The sequence below is a fragment of the Typha latifolia genome, chromosome 4, assembly GCF_019914945.1.
Source record: "Typha latifolia isolate L0001 chromosome 4, TyphaL0001v2, whole genome shotgun sequence".
Taxonomy (NCBI): Eukaryota; Viridiplantae; Streptophyta; class Magnoliopsida; order Poales; family Typhaceae; genus Typha; species Typha latifolia.
This window is the reverse complement of record NC_133089.1, coordinates 3,259,491-3,279,498: the sequence shown is the minus strand read 5'-3', so window position 1 is coordinate 3,279,498 and position 20,008 is coordinate 3,259,491. Positions and strand designations below refer to the sequence as shown.

Sequence of the window (20,008 nt, the reverse complement as noted above, 5' to 3'; positions counted from 1 at the left end):
TTGTGATCAGATTCTTCAGTTCTGTGCAATCATCATTTTTCAGGAATCAGTGGGGAAACGAGTCTAAAATTATGTAAAATATCAAAAGGAAACATCGAGAGTGCCTTCCTTAAACCCGGAAATTGAAGGTATTCAAGGCCAAACAAAGGTTTCAGAACTAATTATATATATATAACGTTTACATGGTTAAAATGATTTAGGGTACATTTGCAACCAATTCCAGATGGAAAATTGATTTCATCCCGAGAGAATTCAATTGATTTATTTGAAAATGAATTTTGTTGTTTGAAAAATAATGAAATCTATCTAATCGTGTTGTTTCAAACGACGTAAGAATTCATTTTATTATTTTCAATTTTTCATATTTTACCTATGAGCTTCAATGAGGACATAATAGATTAAGGGCTAGTCTTCTGTCCAAATCCAACCTCAAATCATTGAATTTCATTACATACACTGAAATCCATTCAAATTCTCATAGATCACAATTCACAAAGCATAAGAACTTTTAAATGACTAACAAGAAGTATCAAATTATCTAATCTCCATCTTACAAAATAAATGTAGTGTTTTCTTATCTACCTAGGGAACCTTAAAGTCATAATAGTAATACTGTAACACCCCAATTTAAAAAAAAAAAAAAATCCCCTGGCCGACGCACGTGCTCGGCACGTGCGTCGGCCTGCCACCCTGCCACCCTCCCTCTTTCCTTTTCTTCTTCTCTTCCCTTCCTTGCCGTGCACGCCACCATTCCCCCATCTCCCTTATCCCTTCCTTCCCTCACCGCAGACCTCTCTTCTTCTTCTCTCTCTCCCTCCCTCGTGGTCGCCGATAGCCGCCGACAAATGACCGACACCCGCCAACTCGCCGACTCCCCCTCCCAGAAACCTCCTTCTTTTCTTCCCTTTCTCCTTCCCCTCCTCGGCCTCGTGCTGTGCTGGACCCTTGCCGCCGCCGTCTCCGCGCTGCGCCGCCGGCCTCGTGCCGCGCCGCCGCAACCCATCAGCCTCTCCACCTCCCCTTCGTCTCCTCCCTCGGTTGGGGAATACCGAGGGAGGGTAGGTGGGTGGGAGGGGGGGTTTGTTAAACCCCCGTGCCCTTCCTCCTCCCCTGGTGGGCCGTGGTCATACCGCAGCCCACACGATCCACGGTGTGGGCTGCGGTCGACGCGCACCCACCGGAGCCCTTGGGTGGGCTGCAATGACGACGCAGCCCACCGAGCCTCTTTGGTGGGCTGCGGTCCAGACCCCAGCCCACTAGACTTGGGTTGGGTGGGCTGCAGACCGCAGCCCACCAACCAAGCCTTTGGTGGGCTGTGGTTGGACCCAGCCCACTTCGGCCAAACTTGTGGGCTGCAGTCCAATTGCAGCCCACCTTGGCCCTTTGCCTATTAGGTTAGGTTTGAGCCTACCTATTGCCTCTAGCCTAGCCCATTTGAGTCCATTTGGACCCTATAACCCTGTTCACCATTTTCACCTAATTTGATTAGACTGATCCTTAATTTTGGGATAATATAAGATTCCTAGGATATCCTTGACTCGTACCAAACATAAATGTGCTAATAAGATAGTTAATTCTATTAGTTCGCTAATGATTTTACTTGCGTGAATTAATAGGATTGACACCGCGTGAGGAAGATTTTGGGATCCCGGACTAGCTGACGAGTTTTACCTTACCGTGGAGACCTCCCAGGCGAGTAGAGTTATACAAATCTAGAATAACATGATACAGTAGGAAATGTCAGTATTAATGCATGCAGTTGGTACTCCCTGTTATATCTTTTGCATATGTAGTTATTTATAATCTGTTCAGTATAGTATCATGAGAAAGATAATGTGTATGATAATGCTTTACATGTGTCCTGTATGGTATACCGTTGCATAGATGTATGATTGCTGTGAATATGGACTGTAATGATCATGATGACTATAACATGCTTTATACACGCATAAACACTGCACCACTTCCACCTATCATTAGTAGTCGAATTCTGACTAGGCAGTACCCCTACTCACTCAGCCTAGGGTTAAGGGCAGAGTGTATCATATATGTCTATACTATTAGCGGCCTACACTCCGAGGTCGGGAAGCCTGTGTGGCATTCAGTAGTTATACTACATAGTCAGGACTAGATTATAATGATAGAAGAATATGATTGTGAGGCGGGGATATAACTCTAGCGGTACCCGACGACGCAGGGTTAGGGCGTCTGTTGATGAGCCGAGGGCTCCTGATTCTCCCGCCGAGGGCGGTGATGATTTAGAGAGAGTGAGATATGGGCTTACGACCGGGGTCCTGAGTCTGATGGCCACAGACAACCGGTCACATGTAGTGTCGCCATACACGTGTAGGTGACATTACCGCTAGATGTGTATATATCCCCCCCTCGATGTATGTGATGATGGATGATTGTTTCGTAGGAGTATTTACCCTGTGTGGTGAATAGCTCGGTGAGCGATGATAAGTATGATTATTGTTTTGGTAGACATGGGATGACTAAACTGCTATTTTATTGATATGCATAGCATGTAAACCTATGATTGAGATGTGTACGAATAAGAGATTGTCTCAAACTTTATATCTGTGTGAACTGATCATAATATGTTTGGTAAACTAGCATGTTCCAAGATAGTGATTGGTAATCTTTATCAACTGCATTGACTTAGTTAATTGGGGTAAGTCATTTTAAATAAGCATGTCGTTATCGTTAGCAAATTTAGGCATACATTGGATATACACCTGTGATGTCATTATTTTTGATTGTATGAATCCTACTCGCTGGGCTGTAAGCTCACCCCTCGTGGCATATTATTTCAGAGCTAGGGGACGCAGGTGCGGGTAGCGAGGAGTAGCCGCTTTCCTTTCTTTTTAGTACGTATGTAGTTGTATTAAGCCCCTGCGAGGGTATGATGTTGACGTTGTATCTTTTTGGACTTTAACATAGTATTTTGGATTGTATATTTGGAAGGCTTGTTGTGGCCTGTGGAACTTGTATCTGGACTCCTTTAGTAGAGTTAATTATGGTGAATTTGTGTGGTTGTGTGCCTTGTGAAATCCTTGTACTGACAGGTCATGTGATGTACCGCGTGGGAGGATTTACCCACGCGGTTTACACGTGTATTTGGAGGTTTGGGTGTTTCAAATACTTTCTCTACACAAACCCTCAAAACAATTCAATCTTCTCTATCCACCCTGACCTGAAACAGGCATAAACTTCAACAATTGTTTCTGCTACTCATACAAAGAATTCTGTATAACAGCAGAACCCATAAAACATTCTTCCACTTCATAATCAGTATCACCAAGGAACATTGCTAAGCTTAGAAAGCTAACAGAAAGGGAAAAGAGAGGCCCCGGAGAAACGTTTGATGAGAGGAAGCCAGAATGATGTCAACCTTTTAAGGTATAGCACAATCTTGAAGAAGATACATACGAGTGATATGTCTCGTAAAGTTTAATCCACCGTTGCATATTCACAGATCAACTTCATCCAACTTGCCAGAGTTTCTAGTATCACAAACCTATGTAAAGAAGGTGTGCCATCTAAAATGAAAATAGAGTAATATAATCAAAAAGATTCAATGAGTCAAGGTAAAATATTCTCAACTTGTAAGAAACTAAGAACCATGTATCTAGTTGTTCCATTATCTTTCTTAACCTCTGTATTTTGGGAACAGGATCATGAATTAACCAGGCAGATAATATAGAAAGTAGGAAATCAAATAAAGGTTAACCATGTAGAAACTCGAGGATGATTAGATGCTTCTTGGAGAAGAACTATCAAAATGCAGGTGCATAAATAAGCAGAAGCAAGTTCTAAAGTGAGCAGGTCATTCCAGGGTAACAAAATCAGGTGCAATTATGCCATATACATCATCCTCTCTGTTTAGAAAAAGCATAAACTGTAATACAACCAAGAAATAAAAGATGAGATGCAGTTTCAAAGTTTAACCATCTAAGTTGCATTTGAAAGTTCTCATCCACAACCGAGAATTGGAATTTACCATATTTTTGTCTTCATAACCATGTTCTTATTCCAAGATAATACTACAAAAGGTTGTACAATCATTTGTAGCCTCGTAGGTTTCCTCACTGCATGCAAACATTTATTCTTAGATCTACACTCGGTTATATGTATTCAAATCGAAACCTGTATCAGAATTTTTTACTTCTAATACCTTTTTGCCAATCTGTAAATTATATCTCTAATACACTTCCACCAGCACATGTTCTCCTTTAATTTATGCTAACCATGATTTGTATAAGCAAGTGTTAATATCTATAGTATTTACTTAGAAGTATATATATACCATAAAAAGAAGAAAAATTGTTGAACTATTCTTTATCATAATATCACATTTCAGCTTATTTGTGTACTTGGTGCCCTTTATTACAGTAATGGATATCAATATTACCTTTCAATAATTTAAATATCATTCAAAAGAAAACTTTATCTAGGCCATTAAGTATGCTTTTCTTCAAACTCTGAATTCAAGGTGTTTTGCATATTTCTAGCATTTTCTTCATTGAATTAATTTGCCTTGCCACTTATTTTCTTGACCTTCACTAATTTGTATGTCATATGCCGTGAAATTATTTCTTTAAATATTTCTAATGCCAGTACAAGTTGAAAATAGTTACCAAAGAATATATCAAACTAAATTGTAGTTCTATATTTGACATCATGCTCATCAACCTTTTAGTTCATGCTTGTCATATTCATAAGGAAACATATAGCTCCTCACAGTTACAATTGGTTACATGATTCCACTAATGGTAGGTTGTACACCTCACTGGTTAGTTGTTCCTTTGCTAATGCCCATTAAAGGATTATAACTACAAGTTCCTAGGTCCATTAGCAATCCAGCTAATAAGACATCTCCACTTCTGTTTTCATATGATGTATAACAAGATTATGTGTTACAAGCATTCTGCCCCATGATGCAGAGAAGTTCACATATGAACTTTGAAACAGCAAAAACCCAAATTTTAAACCTATTTCCAGCATATGCAACAATAAGTCCACCATCATGAGAATTATTATAGAGTCCTCAGGCCATCTGTTAATCATGTCGCATAAGATAACACTCAGTCCTATGGATCATGACAGAGAAAGTCATAGCAAACCCATTCCTCTAAGGTGAAAATCAAGTGGCAGGAGAGGGATATGTGATTGCTAATTCATCATAACAAAGAAAAGGGATCTAGTAAATAGATCAATGGAGATCATTTCATGCAGTGTGATTCTTTGAGCAGTGATGAGAAATGTATGCAAAAGACCAAATAATCAGGGTTTCTACTATTTACGTATCGTGTGTAGAAATGTTTCCTTGTTTATCCAAACAAGTTTACAATGAACTGCATCGAGCTCCCAAGCCCTTATATGAATAACCTTAATATGCCCTCACAAACAGATTGTAACTATAGAGAGACAGAAAAATAATATAGATGACCTAAGAGAAGTTACACAAGATCAGGACAAAATCTGATGAACTAATTGTCAAGATTGTGCTGATATATGATTATATGCAAGAGCAGGGCTACAGTGTAGGGATTATAAGTACCCAATATATTAATAAATAAGTCTTTAAGCAAAAACTCTGAGTCCACATGATTCAAATACATGCAAGTGCCACCTGCAGAAGAACAAAACATTGGACTGCTTCTAAAACCACATGAATGGGTAGAACTGTTTAAGTCTCAACCACAATATTAACTCCCAGTCTAGGAGCTCACAACAAGCAACTCACTAGGATAATAAAAATTATTTCTGTCAAGAAAAGGATGACAAAAATTATATGCACAATGAACACCTAAAGCAAAACAGCGGACAGAAGTCACAAAATTAGTAACACTCAATTTAGCCGAGGTCCCCATAATTGTTTTAGGTGATTCCATTGAATGGTCTTGACCAGGAATAACAAATAAAAGAAACTCAAAAAACAATTGAAGCTTCATAGAAACTAACAGTACACGGAACTATTCAACTATAAATGATACAACAAAGTAACACGCCTCGCCAACTATTGTATGACAAATAACAATAAAGAACGGCCAAAATGAGAAACCAAAACTATGAAGCCTGTACAATGAAGATATACAGATTTCTTGTTGAGGTTTCAACAAGAATTGACACTAACCTTGATCAGCATATATCAATCATGAACTAAGGTTTTCTCCTTGGAGTGTTTGGGAATCCCTGTGACCCTTCAAACAGATGTAACACATGATCCTCCAAATCCTCTGGAGTGTACTTGATATGCTTTGCCGACTGCCGTCCACCCTCTAACTGACCACGGTACCTCCCCACGTAGGCATGATAAGCTGGAATGACCCTCTCCAATACCAACATCTTCAGATCTTCTCGGAGCTCAGGATCTGGAACCTTCCAACCTGTCTGAATCCTATATATCTCTTCGAAAGTTAGATAAAAGTTCTTTAAGCGTTCTTTGGGAATAATCTTGGAGGTGCCCAAGAGGTTCCCATTCCCTCCCAATCCATCATCCTTCAAGCAAGATAACAGTTTTGTCCAGGAAGCTCTGAGGTAGTACGTCGAAAACTGCTTGATTTGCGCACGATGCTTACGGACCCAGGTATCTCCTAACAGCTTCTTCAGCTCAGAATCCTTAACCTTCTGGACTATGTACAATATGTTATTCATCAAAAATATGTAATGCAATCCTCCATCTTCATAAAGCTTAGATTTTTCCTCAATATTAGATTCCAGATATGTGATCAACGAGAGCACACAACGGCCTAATGGAGTCATATCAGCGCTGCCAGCTGAGCAGTCTCCACCATAGACACCATCAGCGAGGAGAGAATTGAGAGAGGTGCTATAATCCGCAAGCAATCCAATATAGTTCATCACATACCGGGTAAGAGGGTGGATCTCACCGCCCTGCAGTACCTTCCGAGAAGTCTCCCCCTGGATGCAATTCCCGAACTCAGCGATCGTGCCCCTCACTGCATCTCCCAACCTTGTGAGAACCCCTTTTGTCTCCTCATCTATGAAATCCTTCGTGTCTCCCAAGAACAAAACCTCAAGCTTCGGTGCCACATCCGCTAGGGCCTCGTACATTCCCAGAATCCGGAATAGCTTGTGCGACGAGCGCTGACCCATGGCAACCGCGTCACCAAAATTTAGCAACTCTAACACACAGCTTTTGGCGGCCTCTGCGAAGCAATCCTCTCTAAGCTCTTCGGACTGGACAAAGATTTGATCGCAAGTCCGCCGCTCCGCAGAGAGGAGCCTCGTGACGACAATGCTCACTGCGTGGATCCACCTCTTCATCTTGCCATCCAGAATCCCCCATTCCATCTTTTGGACCTCCTCTATGCTAATCTTCTCGACGCCGAGCGCAGCGAGGCACTCGGCAAGGAATTCGCGGCGGACGGCAACGTAGACCTGGCGCAGCTCGTCGCCGTACCCGGCGCGGATCATGCGGTCTGCAATATCCTCGAGATCCGCGACCGGCTCCGGGAGGACGAGATCGGACGAGATCTCGTCGGCGGAAAGGGAGCTCCGGCGGTTAGAACCATCCAGATTCGTGCCGCGGAGGTGATCGTCGTGGATTGAGGTTGCGAACTCGTCGTACTCCGAGGGGGGTGAGACGGAGAGCTGGCGGAAGGGCACTTGTGGATCGTCGGAGGCCAGAGGTACTGCGTTGCGGACTAGGAGGAGAGCAAACTCGTCCTCGAGACGGGCCATGGCGATCTGGAGAACGCTCTCGGCGCGGCCGCGGAGAATGGAAGGGGTAGAGGCCAAGGAGAGAATGACATCAACGGCGGAGAGGTATTCGGCGGGGATCTCGGGCGAGGAGGAGTCCCAGATGGAGGAGTCGGCATCGGAGGGCTCCCACTGGAGCACGAACTGCTCCGCCTCATCGAGACGCGCCTCGAGAGTCGAGATCCTGGCGTCAACTCCTCCGTCGTACATGTCGTCCTCCGGCACCGCGGCTGCGGAGGGGGCGGAAGAAGGGAAGAGGGCGGAGATGGATGAGAGACGGTTGTCGAAGCCGGAGAGGATGCGGATCATGTCCTCGGCAGCGTTCTTGGAGGTCGCGAGGCTCTTCACGATGTGCTGCGCCGCCGCGATCACCTTGTCCTGGCCATCCACCTGCGCTGTCGCCGCCGCCATCGCCACTCTGTAGACGGACAGAGGAAGAGGAGGAGCAAGGCAAGGGCTACGGCTTTATAGGAATTTGGGATGGGGGAGGAAGTCGAGGGGAAGACGACGATAAGTTTCGCAGCAATGTCGTCTGCTGAAATGCTGTAGGATTTTTTTGCTCTCCTTCTAGCTTTAAAAAATAAATTGTACTCTTTCACTGTAATTTCTTCTGTCATTAGTTTAACGCTCGTTCGCTTTCAAGGACTGATCTCTAGCCAAGTCCGTAACCAAATATTCTTTTATTTTTTTATTCTGCCCAATAAATAAAATAATTTTTTATATATAAATTCAAATTAATTTTAATTTTAACTTTGACATAAATTAAATATATTACTTTTATCATTAAATTCAAAGAGTAATTGGTCCATTAATTTTGTTTATCATTTATTTTCCTCATAAATTAATATTTTTTTATTTATTTTTACATCACATTAAATATAATAATTATAGTTTGACCTAATATATAATAAAAAAAAATTATATTTTTTAACCTAGTTTAAGTACCTAAATTAAGACTAGAAAATAAACTTATTAGTGTTTAGCCTTGAACCAAACACAGTCTAAGAGTTTTGTAAACTAATTATATTTAACTTATAGTAATAGAGTCTAGTGTAAAATACAAATAATGTAATAAAATATGTATTTATTTTATAATATATATATATACGGATTTTATATATTAAATAAAAATTAACTATAGTTATAAAAAAAGTCTCTTACGTAAGCATCAAATCAAGAGAATCGACGTCGCGTTTTGTGATAATATTTATTATTAAAAAAATTACATTAAAATAATAAAAGTTGTTGACTGAGAGACCAACTCAATATGTTAATTTATATAAAAATGATTTACTTAAAAAAAATTTATGTGATCGTTTAATTTGGCAAAAATTATAATGGTTTGATAAATAACTTAAAACTATAATAATATAGTCAAAAATTATTATTTTTTATTTTTAATTAAAAAAAACTCTATTTTTGTTCCATTTCTAGTCAGACTATTTTTGTTTGTAACTTGACGTGGACAATAAGTATGTTATTAAGTTGTTAAGTTTAAAATGAATTGAGATAAATTTAAATCGGGCCAAACTATAAAGTGTAATTTTATTCTATAATAAATGCACATCCTAGGATGTAGATTTCTCTACTGAGAAACTTTACCTAAGGTTTAATGCTTTAAAGAGAGGTGGCCAAACACGAGACTTAGATGCCAAAGTTTCCATAATATTCATTTATTTCCCTCGAGAATCATATGAAGGCCAACAAGAAGTGACTACCATTAATGGATGGCTGACCTTAGGCTTGAGAATTTCATGTTATTTTGGAGTCAGGATCGAAGTGGGCTGCTTATAAACTTATTTATCCAAATTATTCACTCCCTAAAATAAATATAAATGAGGTCGGTGTTGGACCTTATAATCACAAATGAAAAGCACTTTAGGTTTTCAAATACCGTAGCTTGAGAATAGAAGAGTAACTTAGGCGTTTGAACATTGAACGATCGTCCAAATGCTCGACGGCTGGGTTAATTTGTATTCCGATCTATTTATTATTTTTGAACGTATGATTAGTTTCTAAATATGTTGAATGATAACCACTTTAGTATTATTAATATTTTGGACATTTTTTAAAAAAAAATTGGCTTGAGCCAACCTGCTGCTTCCTTCTCTCTCCCTGTTCGATGCCCACATTGAGCTTCCACCCATGGTTGAGGTTTACACTTCTGTCGCTTCTCCCTTCTCACATGGACAACCATCCCTTCTCCTCTACAACCATAAGTAATTCCTAAGCATTTAATATCATCTTCTAACCTACTAAGGTTAATCTCCGTTAACTTAAAATCCTATTTGAACTACCCCAACCTTTGATCTACCCTTAAAATGTAGATCAATTCTCTATCAAAAACCCTATCCAAGCTTATCTCTTCTTTTTTCATCAGTGCCGAGTATAATTGTAGAATTGGGTTGTAACAAAATATTAAATTTAGATTTATATAAGATAAATACAATTAAATATTATCTTTCTATTATTTTCGCATATTCTAAAACTTGCACGTACTGTACATATATAAAAATATAAATGAGTTCAATAATTATATAAAAAATTAGTAAAGTTTTCAGTATTTTATATAAAATATAAAATGGTAAAGAGTTTAATATTTTTCAATTAGTCTTATTTGACGTGTACAAAATAGACTTCTTAGAATAATAAATTTAGGAGATAAATAATTTAGATAAATAAATTTCTGAGGATGACTAGTTTTATCAAAACCTTGTTATTTTGCACCTAATATGAGCCTTTTAATGGACAGCAGCCCAATAGATGCTCTGAAATGAATTTTGATAGGTGATAAATTTATATGCTTCAAAAGATTGCTGGAACTCGTTTAATTTTAAATTTTAGTGTGCCAACTCAAACAGGAAGTAATTGGCCTCATAAATAAAATAAATTATCTCTTAACTTATAGATGTTTTATTAAACAACAGAGTCTAGATAAAATAAAGTTTTTGAGAATAACTATTTAAAAAAAGCTTTGAAATTAAAAAAAAAAAGAAAATTGATCAAACAACACCTTACGTTATGTCTTTGTTATCGTTCCATCTATATATTTGTTTAAAAAAATTATTTATACCTTAATTTTAAAAACTTACTCAAACATATTACGATAACTATATATATGAATAATAATAATAATAATAATAATAATAATAATAATAATAATAATAAAGAGTTTTTCATAAATTTCTATTGAAATTTGTGTTGCCTTCACACTAATGTCTTGTGAGTTGTGGTAGCGTTAAGGAACTATTACTTATTATTCATTATAATGTCCATTAGATATAGCAACTTTATTCTTCAACAATTAAATTAAATAAATAAATCATCCAAAGAACCCGAACAAGTTGCTTTCATCTATAAGTCTGACGAAAAATATTCCTCTTCATTTTTGTTTTATTAAATGTCCTTCTTTGGTTCCACAAGAAAATATAAATTTATTTTTAACGATAAACCCATAATATACATGATTAAAAAATATAACAATTAAATAGTATCCACTAATTCACGATAAACCCATTATTAAATTTATTTTCCACTAATTATTTAAATAATATCCTCTTATTTTTTTAACATAAAATATATTCCTCTGTGGAAAACGAAAAAAATCTCCGCATCTGGTTAGGTGAGGTGTCTTTTTTTTATCTCCGAGCAGCTCTCTACGGCTATATATGAATCCAAGAGGACCAAGACTAAGAGTCCACAAGTAAACGCTTCCCCAGAGAGAGAGAGAGAGAGAGAGAGAGAGAGAGAGAGAAATGGGTTCATGGCTTCGCCTTGGAGACGTGAAGGCTTTCAAGTGCCTTCTCGCTCTAACCCTAATGTACGCCCTCATGTCGTACCTCGTCTACATCGTCCTCCACATGCGCCATGTTAGCCCTCTTGGCCTCGACGCGCCGCTCGATCAATTCTCTGAGGCCAGAACAATCGAGCACATCCGGTATCTCACCGTCGACATAGATGGTCGCCAGGTGAGCCGTGGGGATGCCGAATTGAGGCCTTTGTATTGGTTTTTGGTTATAACGATTGGATCTTGGTGTGTTTCGCGATGCAGGAAGGCCGGCCGGGATTGGAGGCGGCGGCGAAGTATATAAAGATGCACCTGGAGGCGATAGCGGAGAAGGCGGGGTCGAATTATAGGTCAGTTGTATTGGTTGGTTCATCCGAGTGCAAAACATTGGAGATATTCATGCTTCAGATTTTGCATTGATGGTAATTCAATTAGTAGAACTTCCGTTCTATACGGTACTGGATCAGAACATGCACCGTTAATTGACTGTGTTGGTACCAGTTTACTTCTTGTTTAGGGATTTTATTATTATTATTATTTTTAAGTAACAGGAAAAAGTGTTGAATTCCTAATAATAAGCATATAACTTGGCAACCACTGTAGAGACCTTAGAGCGTGGATCATGTACTTGTTCAAGACTTGAACTCTCAAACCATGTTTTTTTAGAAAAGTTAATGTTGAATTTTAAGAAATGAGACTATTTGAAAAAATAGCTCATGTCACTTCAATTTAGGCATTTTGTTGAAGGGAACTTTGAATCAAAATTTGACATCATAATATAAACCTATTGAAGCTCATACATCTGATTGGACTTTGTGCAAGTTTCTTATTATATGATTTTAAGTTGCCAATGTTTATTTAATTAGTTTTACTAAAATTTAAGTAAGGTGTTTTACATTTCTGGGGTAGGATAGTCATTATGAGCCAAAATAAACAGAGAGAAAGAGGAGGCATACCTTGCTCTACCTCTTAGAGCATGACAACCAAGCACTAACCTCGGAAAGGTGATTTTCTGTGCTTAATTATGTTTTCTAATACTAAAATAGTACTGCTTTCAAAAAATTTCTATCAATTTGGGTCTGATTTTCCATTTTATAAAACTATGTTGCTGTCAGCATCCATATGATAGGGGTGTGTTGGCACTAGCTCATTCGCTGAATTAGCAGTATCATAGGCTTAACCAAAATCCCTTTGATTAGCTTGTTGTCAATATTGTCGTAGTTCATATTCACCATGGTCTTCATCTTATTTTTCCAAATTAACCGCACTTTGGGAAATGCAAACTCGACATATATCTTCTTAGTTCATATTCATCACGGTCTTCTACTCTTTCTCATATTTAGGTATTTGATACACTTTTGGTAAATGCAAAGCTTGATCACATTGAAAGCAGACCTACTTAAAATTGAGATGCGAGATACTGCAACATTCTGTGAGAATGTTGCAGTATCTCGCATCTCAATTTTAAGTAGGTCTGCTTTCAACTTTGGTCCTTAGATTCTCCCCTTATGCTGGTAAGTAGACCTATATTGATCCTGCTTCTATGTTCAACTCTTTTTAATTCAAGGCTCTGAATAAATTAACATATTTTCATGACTTCCCTAACTAGTTGCACCCAGATTAATTTTGGGCTGCCCTTCTGCCTCAAGGCCCATACTGGTAGTCTGGTACATTATATGTTTTTCTTATCATACATTTCAAATGATTTCAAATGATTTTCAACTTACCCTTCATGGTGCACATACTTTTGGCAGACACGAATTTACTTATTTGATATACTTAACCCTCTTTCTAGCAACCCCGTTCATCCATTAATATCCTCAGTAAAACTCAAATTTTCTAGATATTGTTCATATTTGCCAGAAATCCTATTAAGGAAAAAAAAATCCTTGCAGTCTACAAATAACTTTTCAGCTGAGTAGAACGTTCTCTTTTTTTCTTTCCACCACATTGGTAAAAGTAAGTAAACGTGATTATATGCAAAAACAAATATCAGCTTAATTTGGGAGGTGGTGAGTTAGTAGTAGTAGGCATCAAAGTAGCTTGGTTACATATTTCGATAGGAAACTCAGATTTGTTGAACTTAATTTTCTGATGGATATACAATTGATGGTATTACAAATGGGTTTGGTTTTACAAGTTTTCTAGGGCAAGGGGTCAAATATATGGGAGGTGAGCGAAATAATCATTTCAATTCATATAGCTAATCTTAGAGGCGTCCTATACAATTTATTTTCCAAAGAATTAAGTTGTATTTTACTATCTTGCTATTAAGTTTTGTCTAGCAAGTATGCATCATAATTGGTTTCTTGGGAAAATTAAAACCAACTTCTACCTTATGAATGTAGGAAACTGCCATAGTTGCTTGTTAATATGAGAACAAACCTATCCTAAGGAAGAGCATAAATTTTATCTTCTATCATTTCCTTTTAGTATATCTTACTGGGTTATCATCAACTCTACCCAAGCCAAAAAATTAATAGATCCATGGGCTCTGCTTGCCCTTGAAAGATAGGTCAGCTAACTCCTTTGCGTAGCAAAATGGGAAATAAGCAGATTTCAAGTTTTAAACAAGTTTGTCTCTGAAGTTCCTATCTTGAGCCATACTTTCCATGATGGTCTTCCCTCACCTACTATAAAATTTTGCTAACTCTAGTGACATGACGGAGGAAAGAACTTGCACTATAAACTGGTTGATACTTACCATGTATCAGACACTAGTACTGTTTGATTTTGGTCACAAAAAATACTTGCATAAAATTCAGTTCATTTAGTCTTTATCTAGGTTAAGTACAATTTTATCTGATAATATATAGTTTTTAAATTTGAGTTGGAACATCATATTAGATGCCATTAGGTGCACTCTTTCTCAATTATTACTGAAGGCAAATTTGATTACTTTCATAGTTGCATTAATGATTTCCCCATCCAAGTTGGACATTTTTTCTCTAGCATATGGACCAAGAGATGCCAGCGCCCCCACCCTTGTGTTCTAGTGCTGGTTCTGATTGGCATGGGATGTGCCAGCCAACATGCCTCATGCTGATATGAACCAATTTTGTAATAAACATTAAAAAATGTCCCTGTTTAGAATGTATGGGAACTGATTCGTAGAAAGTTTAGAAAAAGAAGCAATCACACCCTTTATGTTCTAAGTGGAATAAAACACCATATTCTTAACCCATAATCATACTCACGAATCATGACCACTTGGTGCTTTATAGAAAGTCAATGTGAAAATAGTTGTCAATATCTTGTAGACATTTTTGTTGTATGACAGTATGGTGCAAGTAGTTATGTTGTCTACCACTTGCAATATGATGTGATAAAACATATCCAAGATATTGCTGTCCTTTTCGTATGCTTGCAAATGCCACTGCTTTTGTTATATCCGCAAAGACTTTTTTAATTCATCATGCATAAGTTCTTTTGACCTCATGTTACAGAGTTGAGGTTGAGGAAGCACCTGTCAGTGGCTCGTTCAGCATGATATTTTTGCGTCATAGGGTGACGCTTGGCTACAAAAATCATAGGAATATACTAATGAGGTACCTTTTTCTCTCAGTTTGGCTAAACGCTTTGCATATGCTTGGTTGCCTTTTCATTTTAAATAGTCGGTGCAAGCAATACTTAGCTGGAATCCATGCTGTTAGTTGGCGTTGCATAGAGTCAATAGATGCAATATTCATACCATTCTAAGGTGTACTTTTATATGCTCTAACACAGGTTATGGCTTCAACAGGATCAGTCTGTATTCTGATCTTGGACATGACTTGGAATATATATGAGTTGTGGGTTTTGATCCTAGTTAACTAGTTGGTTATCCAGGCTGGGCATGATCTATCTATAGTTCCTTAATAAACCTACCAAATGACTTGAATTTGGTGGAAAAGACATGAGCACATGACTTAGCCCAATCAATTGTGTTTGAATTTGGCCTTGTGTTGGATCCTGACTGCTCAACATAAATTTGTGCAATCTTGAATAACAGTTCTATTGTGGAGTTAAAATGAATCAGGAAAGAGACCATGAAATAGATTATAGTACTAGAGATGTATGACTGAGAGATGAGCGAACTGTATCTCATTGTTTTTCTTATGGATTTGGCATACATAATGTTAATTTGCATATTAGATGGCAAAATTGGGGTTCATTTTACTCTGTAAGAACAGCCGAGCCAGAGTAAGCTGATTTTGGACTGAATCATGACTGCACCGAGTTCAAATTAGGCTTCGTTAAAGGTTTTAAACATGGAACCTAGTTTCAGCTGATCTCGACTCGAATCGGCCGATACCCGATACAAGTGTGGGAGGGAGGTGGGCTGCGGTAGTAAGAGGGAGAAGAAGAAGAGGAGAAAAAGAGAGAGAAAGAGAAGGGAGAGAGAAAGAAGTGGAGTAAAAAAAAGAGAGTGGTGGGCTGCAATAGTAAGAAGGAGAGGGAAGAAGAGGAGGAGGAGAAAAACAGAGGGGAAGAACAAGGAGAGGGAGATAGAAGAAATGGAGGAAAAAAGAGAGAGAGAGAGGTGGGCTATGACGGTAAGAGGGAGAGGGATGAAGAAGAGAAGGAGAAAAAGAGAGAGGGGAAGAAAAGGGAGAGAGAAGTAATTATATAAAAATAAAATTTGGCTTGTGACAATAAAAGAGGGGGAGGAAGAGAGATAGGATTTTTATTTTTTTAAGTTAATACATTTTAAAAAAATTTCGGCTTCATATATGAGTAATTTTTATTTTCTTATTTTCTTGTCATTTTTTTTCTAAATTTTTAGAAATTTTTCTACATTTTTAAATAATATTTAGATTTATTTAATTAAAAAATAGTCTGATCCGATATTACCTCCCAATACAGCCGATACAGCTAATACGGCCGATACGTGTCATTTTTCTGGACGATAGATCCCGATTCTAATACTGAGTTTCGGAACCTTGGTTTTAAATTGTAAATGTTTTTCCTTGCTTGGTATATGAAATTGCTAGATATTGCATCCAAGTTTCATCATGTGTCATCACGCTATATCACTTATTTGGTAATCATCTAGTTGGGTTCACATTTGTTCGGTGACACCGATCATGGATTAATCAAATCTCATTTGCAGCTTTAAAACATAGGAAGATCTTAAGCTCCTAAACTGATGTACTAGGATCATTTCATTTAGCCATAGTCTAGTTTTGATGCTTTATACTCAAGGGGAAAAGCATATTTGTAATTTATCTTTGTAGTTCATTTATCTCTTATGTCTTTATCCTATATTTTCTGATTATTGTTTAAACTGTGGATTGCATTCTTATAAGAGATATCATCTAGTAGATTTTGATTTTTGTATAGCATCACTAATATGCTCTAAGAGTCATATGGAAAATTACTAAGAGAGATGTATCTTGGTTCATGCCTCGACACCTTATATATCTATTATCTTCTGACAAGTTTGTTACTGGATTATAGCTACAAGAAGTCAAGAATTTAAAATGAGATGGATTACTTGTATTTCTTACTTGGTTCAATATACAAGATTCTTTTTTGCCACTGTCATATTTATCCAATTCAAGAAGCTTTGAAATCAAAAGTTTTCTGTAGCTTGATAGTAGTCGATGAAGGCTGATGTGTTGAAACATGATGCAATGACAAATTCTCCAGAAATCTGCCTCGTAACGTGGCAGTAATCTGTTAACAAAAAGGAAATCTTTAATTGCGACTTGTTGATTGAAGTTTCTGGGATAATTTTTCAACCAGTGATATTAAAACATGTTTGCCTTGTTTGTCAAACTACGATACAAGTAAGAGATCCAAGTTTCAATACTAGATTTACTTTGGTAACAATTTTCATATACATATTCCTCAAAGAAAAAATGATTTAACTATGTCAAGGTAGGAAAATGACTTGATTTTTGTTAGATCCTATATGGTTGTCAGTGGAATCTGTGTTTATTTTACATTTAGTGATAGTTTTTTTCTGGACATTTTGGGAAATGTAACTTTTCTGAGGTAAACTAACTTATTGCAGGATTTCATCAAACACTTCTAATGACAATGATCCATCTGTTTTGGTGAATGGACATTTTGACAGTCCAGTTGGATCTCCTGGTGCCGGGGATTGTGGTTCTTGTGTTGGTGAGTGTGATCATACGTGTTACATGTTACTGCACTACACTATAAGACTTTGTCTACATAATAAGTTATTGTTTGAATACTTAATTTTGTATACACTTTCCCTTCTACAGCATCAATGCTTGAATTAGCACGACTTATCGTTGACTCTAAGTGGATTCCACCCCGACCTATAATTTTTCTTTTCAACGGTGCAGAAGAACTCTATCTTTTGGTAACATATGGTTTTATTTTCTAAGTCTCTGCACTCTCCCTCCCTCCCTCTCTCTCTTCATGTTTCTCACACATGTTGACTTGCATAATAGACATGGTACTTTGGGTGTTGTCGAGTTATTGCCATGTGATCACTCATGTTATTTACTTCGCACCTTTTTTTTAAGTTCTTAACTCTTAAGAAAAAATTAGTATGTTTAGCTCGTAACTAGGATGATCAACTATCCCCAGATAGGTTCTTTCATCTCTTTTCCTTTGCAAGTTAAATGATCCACTCAATTGAAAGATAATAATATTTTTGATCAAGGACTGAGTACCAAACTACCAGAGTACCAGTATGGTGTTGGCACCAACACTCTTGGGGTGTGGTAGGTGGCGAAGGATTGGGGCTACCCTTATGCAAATTCAAGATTTGGAATCAGTGACTAGTTAAAAGGAAAAGGATAATCGTTTATGTATTCCTGATTTTCAATTTTAGTTTCAACTAAAATTAGGGAATTTTGGATTGAAATAATTCTGGATCGCAAAGAGTCAGAGGAACTTAGAGGAAATCTATTTAATTAATTAGTGACTAACTAAAGGAACCATGTGTAGATCTCCTTTTCAATTGAAGCAACTTTTACCAAGCATATTCTGTAATGGTTGAATCTGATAGATGCTTTCTTTTAATAAAAAATATTGAGCAGTTGACTTTAATACTGCAGCGGAAAAATAGTAATAACTATGTGGTATAAATAAAAAAAAATTCAGTATCATTTTACTCAATATTTTAGTGTGTAACCTAGTTGACAGTACATGCATTACCATTCAAAGAGATGCCAGTTAATGAAGTAAATGACTACTCCAGACAGAGTTAACTCTTGACACAAGCAATTACTTTCAGTTCTGAATCTTTCAGTAAATCCTTTTATCTTCCTTTACTCAATGAAAAAGTGAATAACCTCCATTCAGGAAAGAATAAATGACTGGTGATGCATTGTTTCTGTGGATTGCCATGCTGCCTGTGTCAAGGCATACTGGTAGCACATTTCATCCTATAAAAGGGTGTAGGCACCCAATGTTTTAAAAGGCGGCCATTGTTTGTGGGCGGCCACCCCACTGCATGTCAAGGAAATGGTCTAACATTTTTAATATATAAAATTAAAAGTAATTATATATGATATTTAATACATACTATAGAAAAAATTACCAATAATTCCTCTAGTAGAATAGCAACTAATTCACAAACAGTAATCACAATTACAAACAACAATCAGCAGAATAGCAAACATAAATACTAATAAACAGTAATCACAAACATAAATCCACAAATACTAGTCATATACTTGTAGAGAACAAATGATAATTCGTAAATAGTACTCGCTCGCACACTCTCATCAGCATAGCAATTAGCAAACATATATGCAAGAGCAAATTTAAAAATAACACCAATTCTGCTGATTAAAAAATTAAAAAATAATAGCAAAACCGCCAAGGCAGGCTGCCCGTCTTTTGAGGCCACCTTCTTTGTTTGCAGGGTGGCTGCCCCAACCACCTTTCAAAACAGTGTGGGCACCAAAACAAATGGTCTGTAAATGAATAAGTTCCTTTCTTCTTTTAGGAACATTTTACAATATGAAATAATGAACTGAGCTATTGTGCCCTTATATCATAAGTAACCAATATTCTTTTACTTATATCTTTGTGCTTGCTCAAAATAATAATTGAGTCTCCTATTGAAGCAATGAAGCTCACTAGATTTTCCTTATTATTGAAATGTAGTTTATCAGTTCTTACCTTATCTTTGCCATTACATATTCCAGGGGTCTCATGGTTTTGTAACAACACACAAATGGAGCAGTACAATTGGAGCTTTTATCAATATTGAAGCATCGGGAACTGGGGGTCTTGGTAAGTTTTTTGATTAAATCTCCTTTTTTCACTTATCAAAGTTTGAGCTATCATGCTAGTAGTACCAACGCCATTCAGATGAGACTAGCTTTCATTATTGTGGTTTGATGGAGTGAATAGATGAATAAATTGCTTTCTTGCATAGTCTAAGAGATAAAACTATCATAATTTGCTGAGCATGTTGTGTAAAGTATTCATGCTTGTACATAATTTCTGCTGATTGTAATGGTTAGCATAGTTTAAGTTTATTTATAATCATGCCTTTTACATGTTTCAAATTCTTGAAAG

The 20,008-nt window shown here is 37.2% G+C and overlaps 2 protein-coding genes across 3 annotated transcripts in view; one reads left to right on the top strand and one right to left on the bottom strand.

The window, feature by feature from the left end:
* Positions 1–5,858: 5,858 nt before the first annotated feature.
* On the bottom strand, positions 5,859–8,333 carry LOC140787350 (exocyst complex component EXO70B1-like). Its single transcript, XM_073136222.1, has one exon. It carries the CDS (start codon positions 8,137–8,139, stop codon positions 6,166–6,168), a length of 1,974 nt encoding a protein of 657 aa, XP_072992323.1. The 5' UTR covers positions 8,140–8,333; the 3' UTR covers positions 5,859–6,165.
* Positions 8,334–11,417: 3,084 nt separating this feature from the next.
* The window catches only part of LOC140785853 (uncharacterized), a 29,963-nt gene continuing 21,372 nt past the window's right edge, over positions 11,418–20,008 (top strand). Inside the window, exons 1-6 of one of the 2 annotated variants that reach the window (XM_073133920.1) lie at positions 11,418–11,696; positions 11,780–11,865; positions 14,962–15,063; positions 17,514–17,620; positions 17,731–17,831; positions 19,633–19,720. In XM_073133920.1, the coding sequence (XP_072990021.1) occupies positions 11,484–11,696; positions 11,780–11,865; positions 14,962–15,063; positions 17,514–17,620; positions 17,731–17,831; positions 19,633–19,720 (697 nt within the window). In that variant the 5' untranslated portion in view covers positions 11,418–11,483. Of the gene's footprint in view, positions 11,697–11,779; positions 11,866–12,434; positions 12,520–14,961; positions 15,064–17,513; positions 17,621–17,730; positions 17,832–19,632; positions 19,721–20,008 lie in introns of those variants that run through there. The other variant, XM_073133921.1, reaches the window with a different exon arrangement.

Coding starts and splice junctions, on each gene's coding strand:
- LOC140787350 (XM_073136222.1), bottom strand. CDS start 8,139: ATGGCGGCGGCGACAGCGCAGGTGGATGGCCAGGACAAGGTGATCGCG.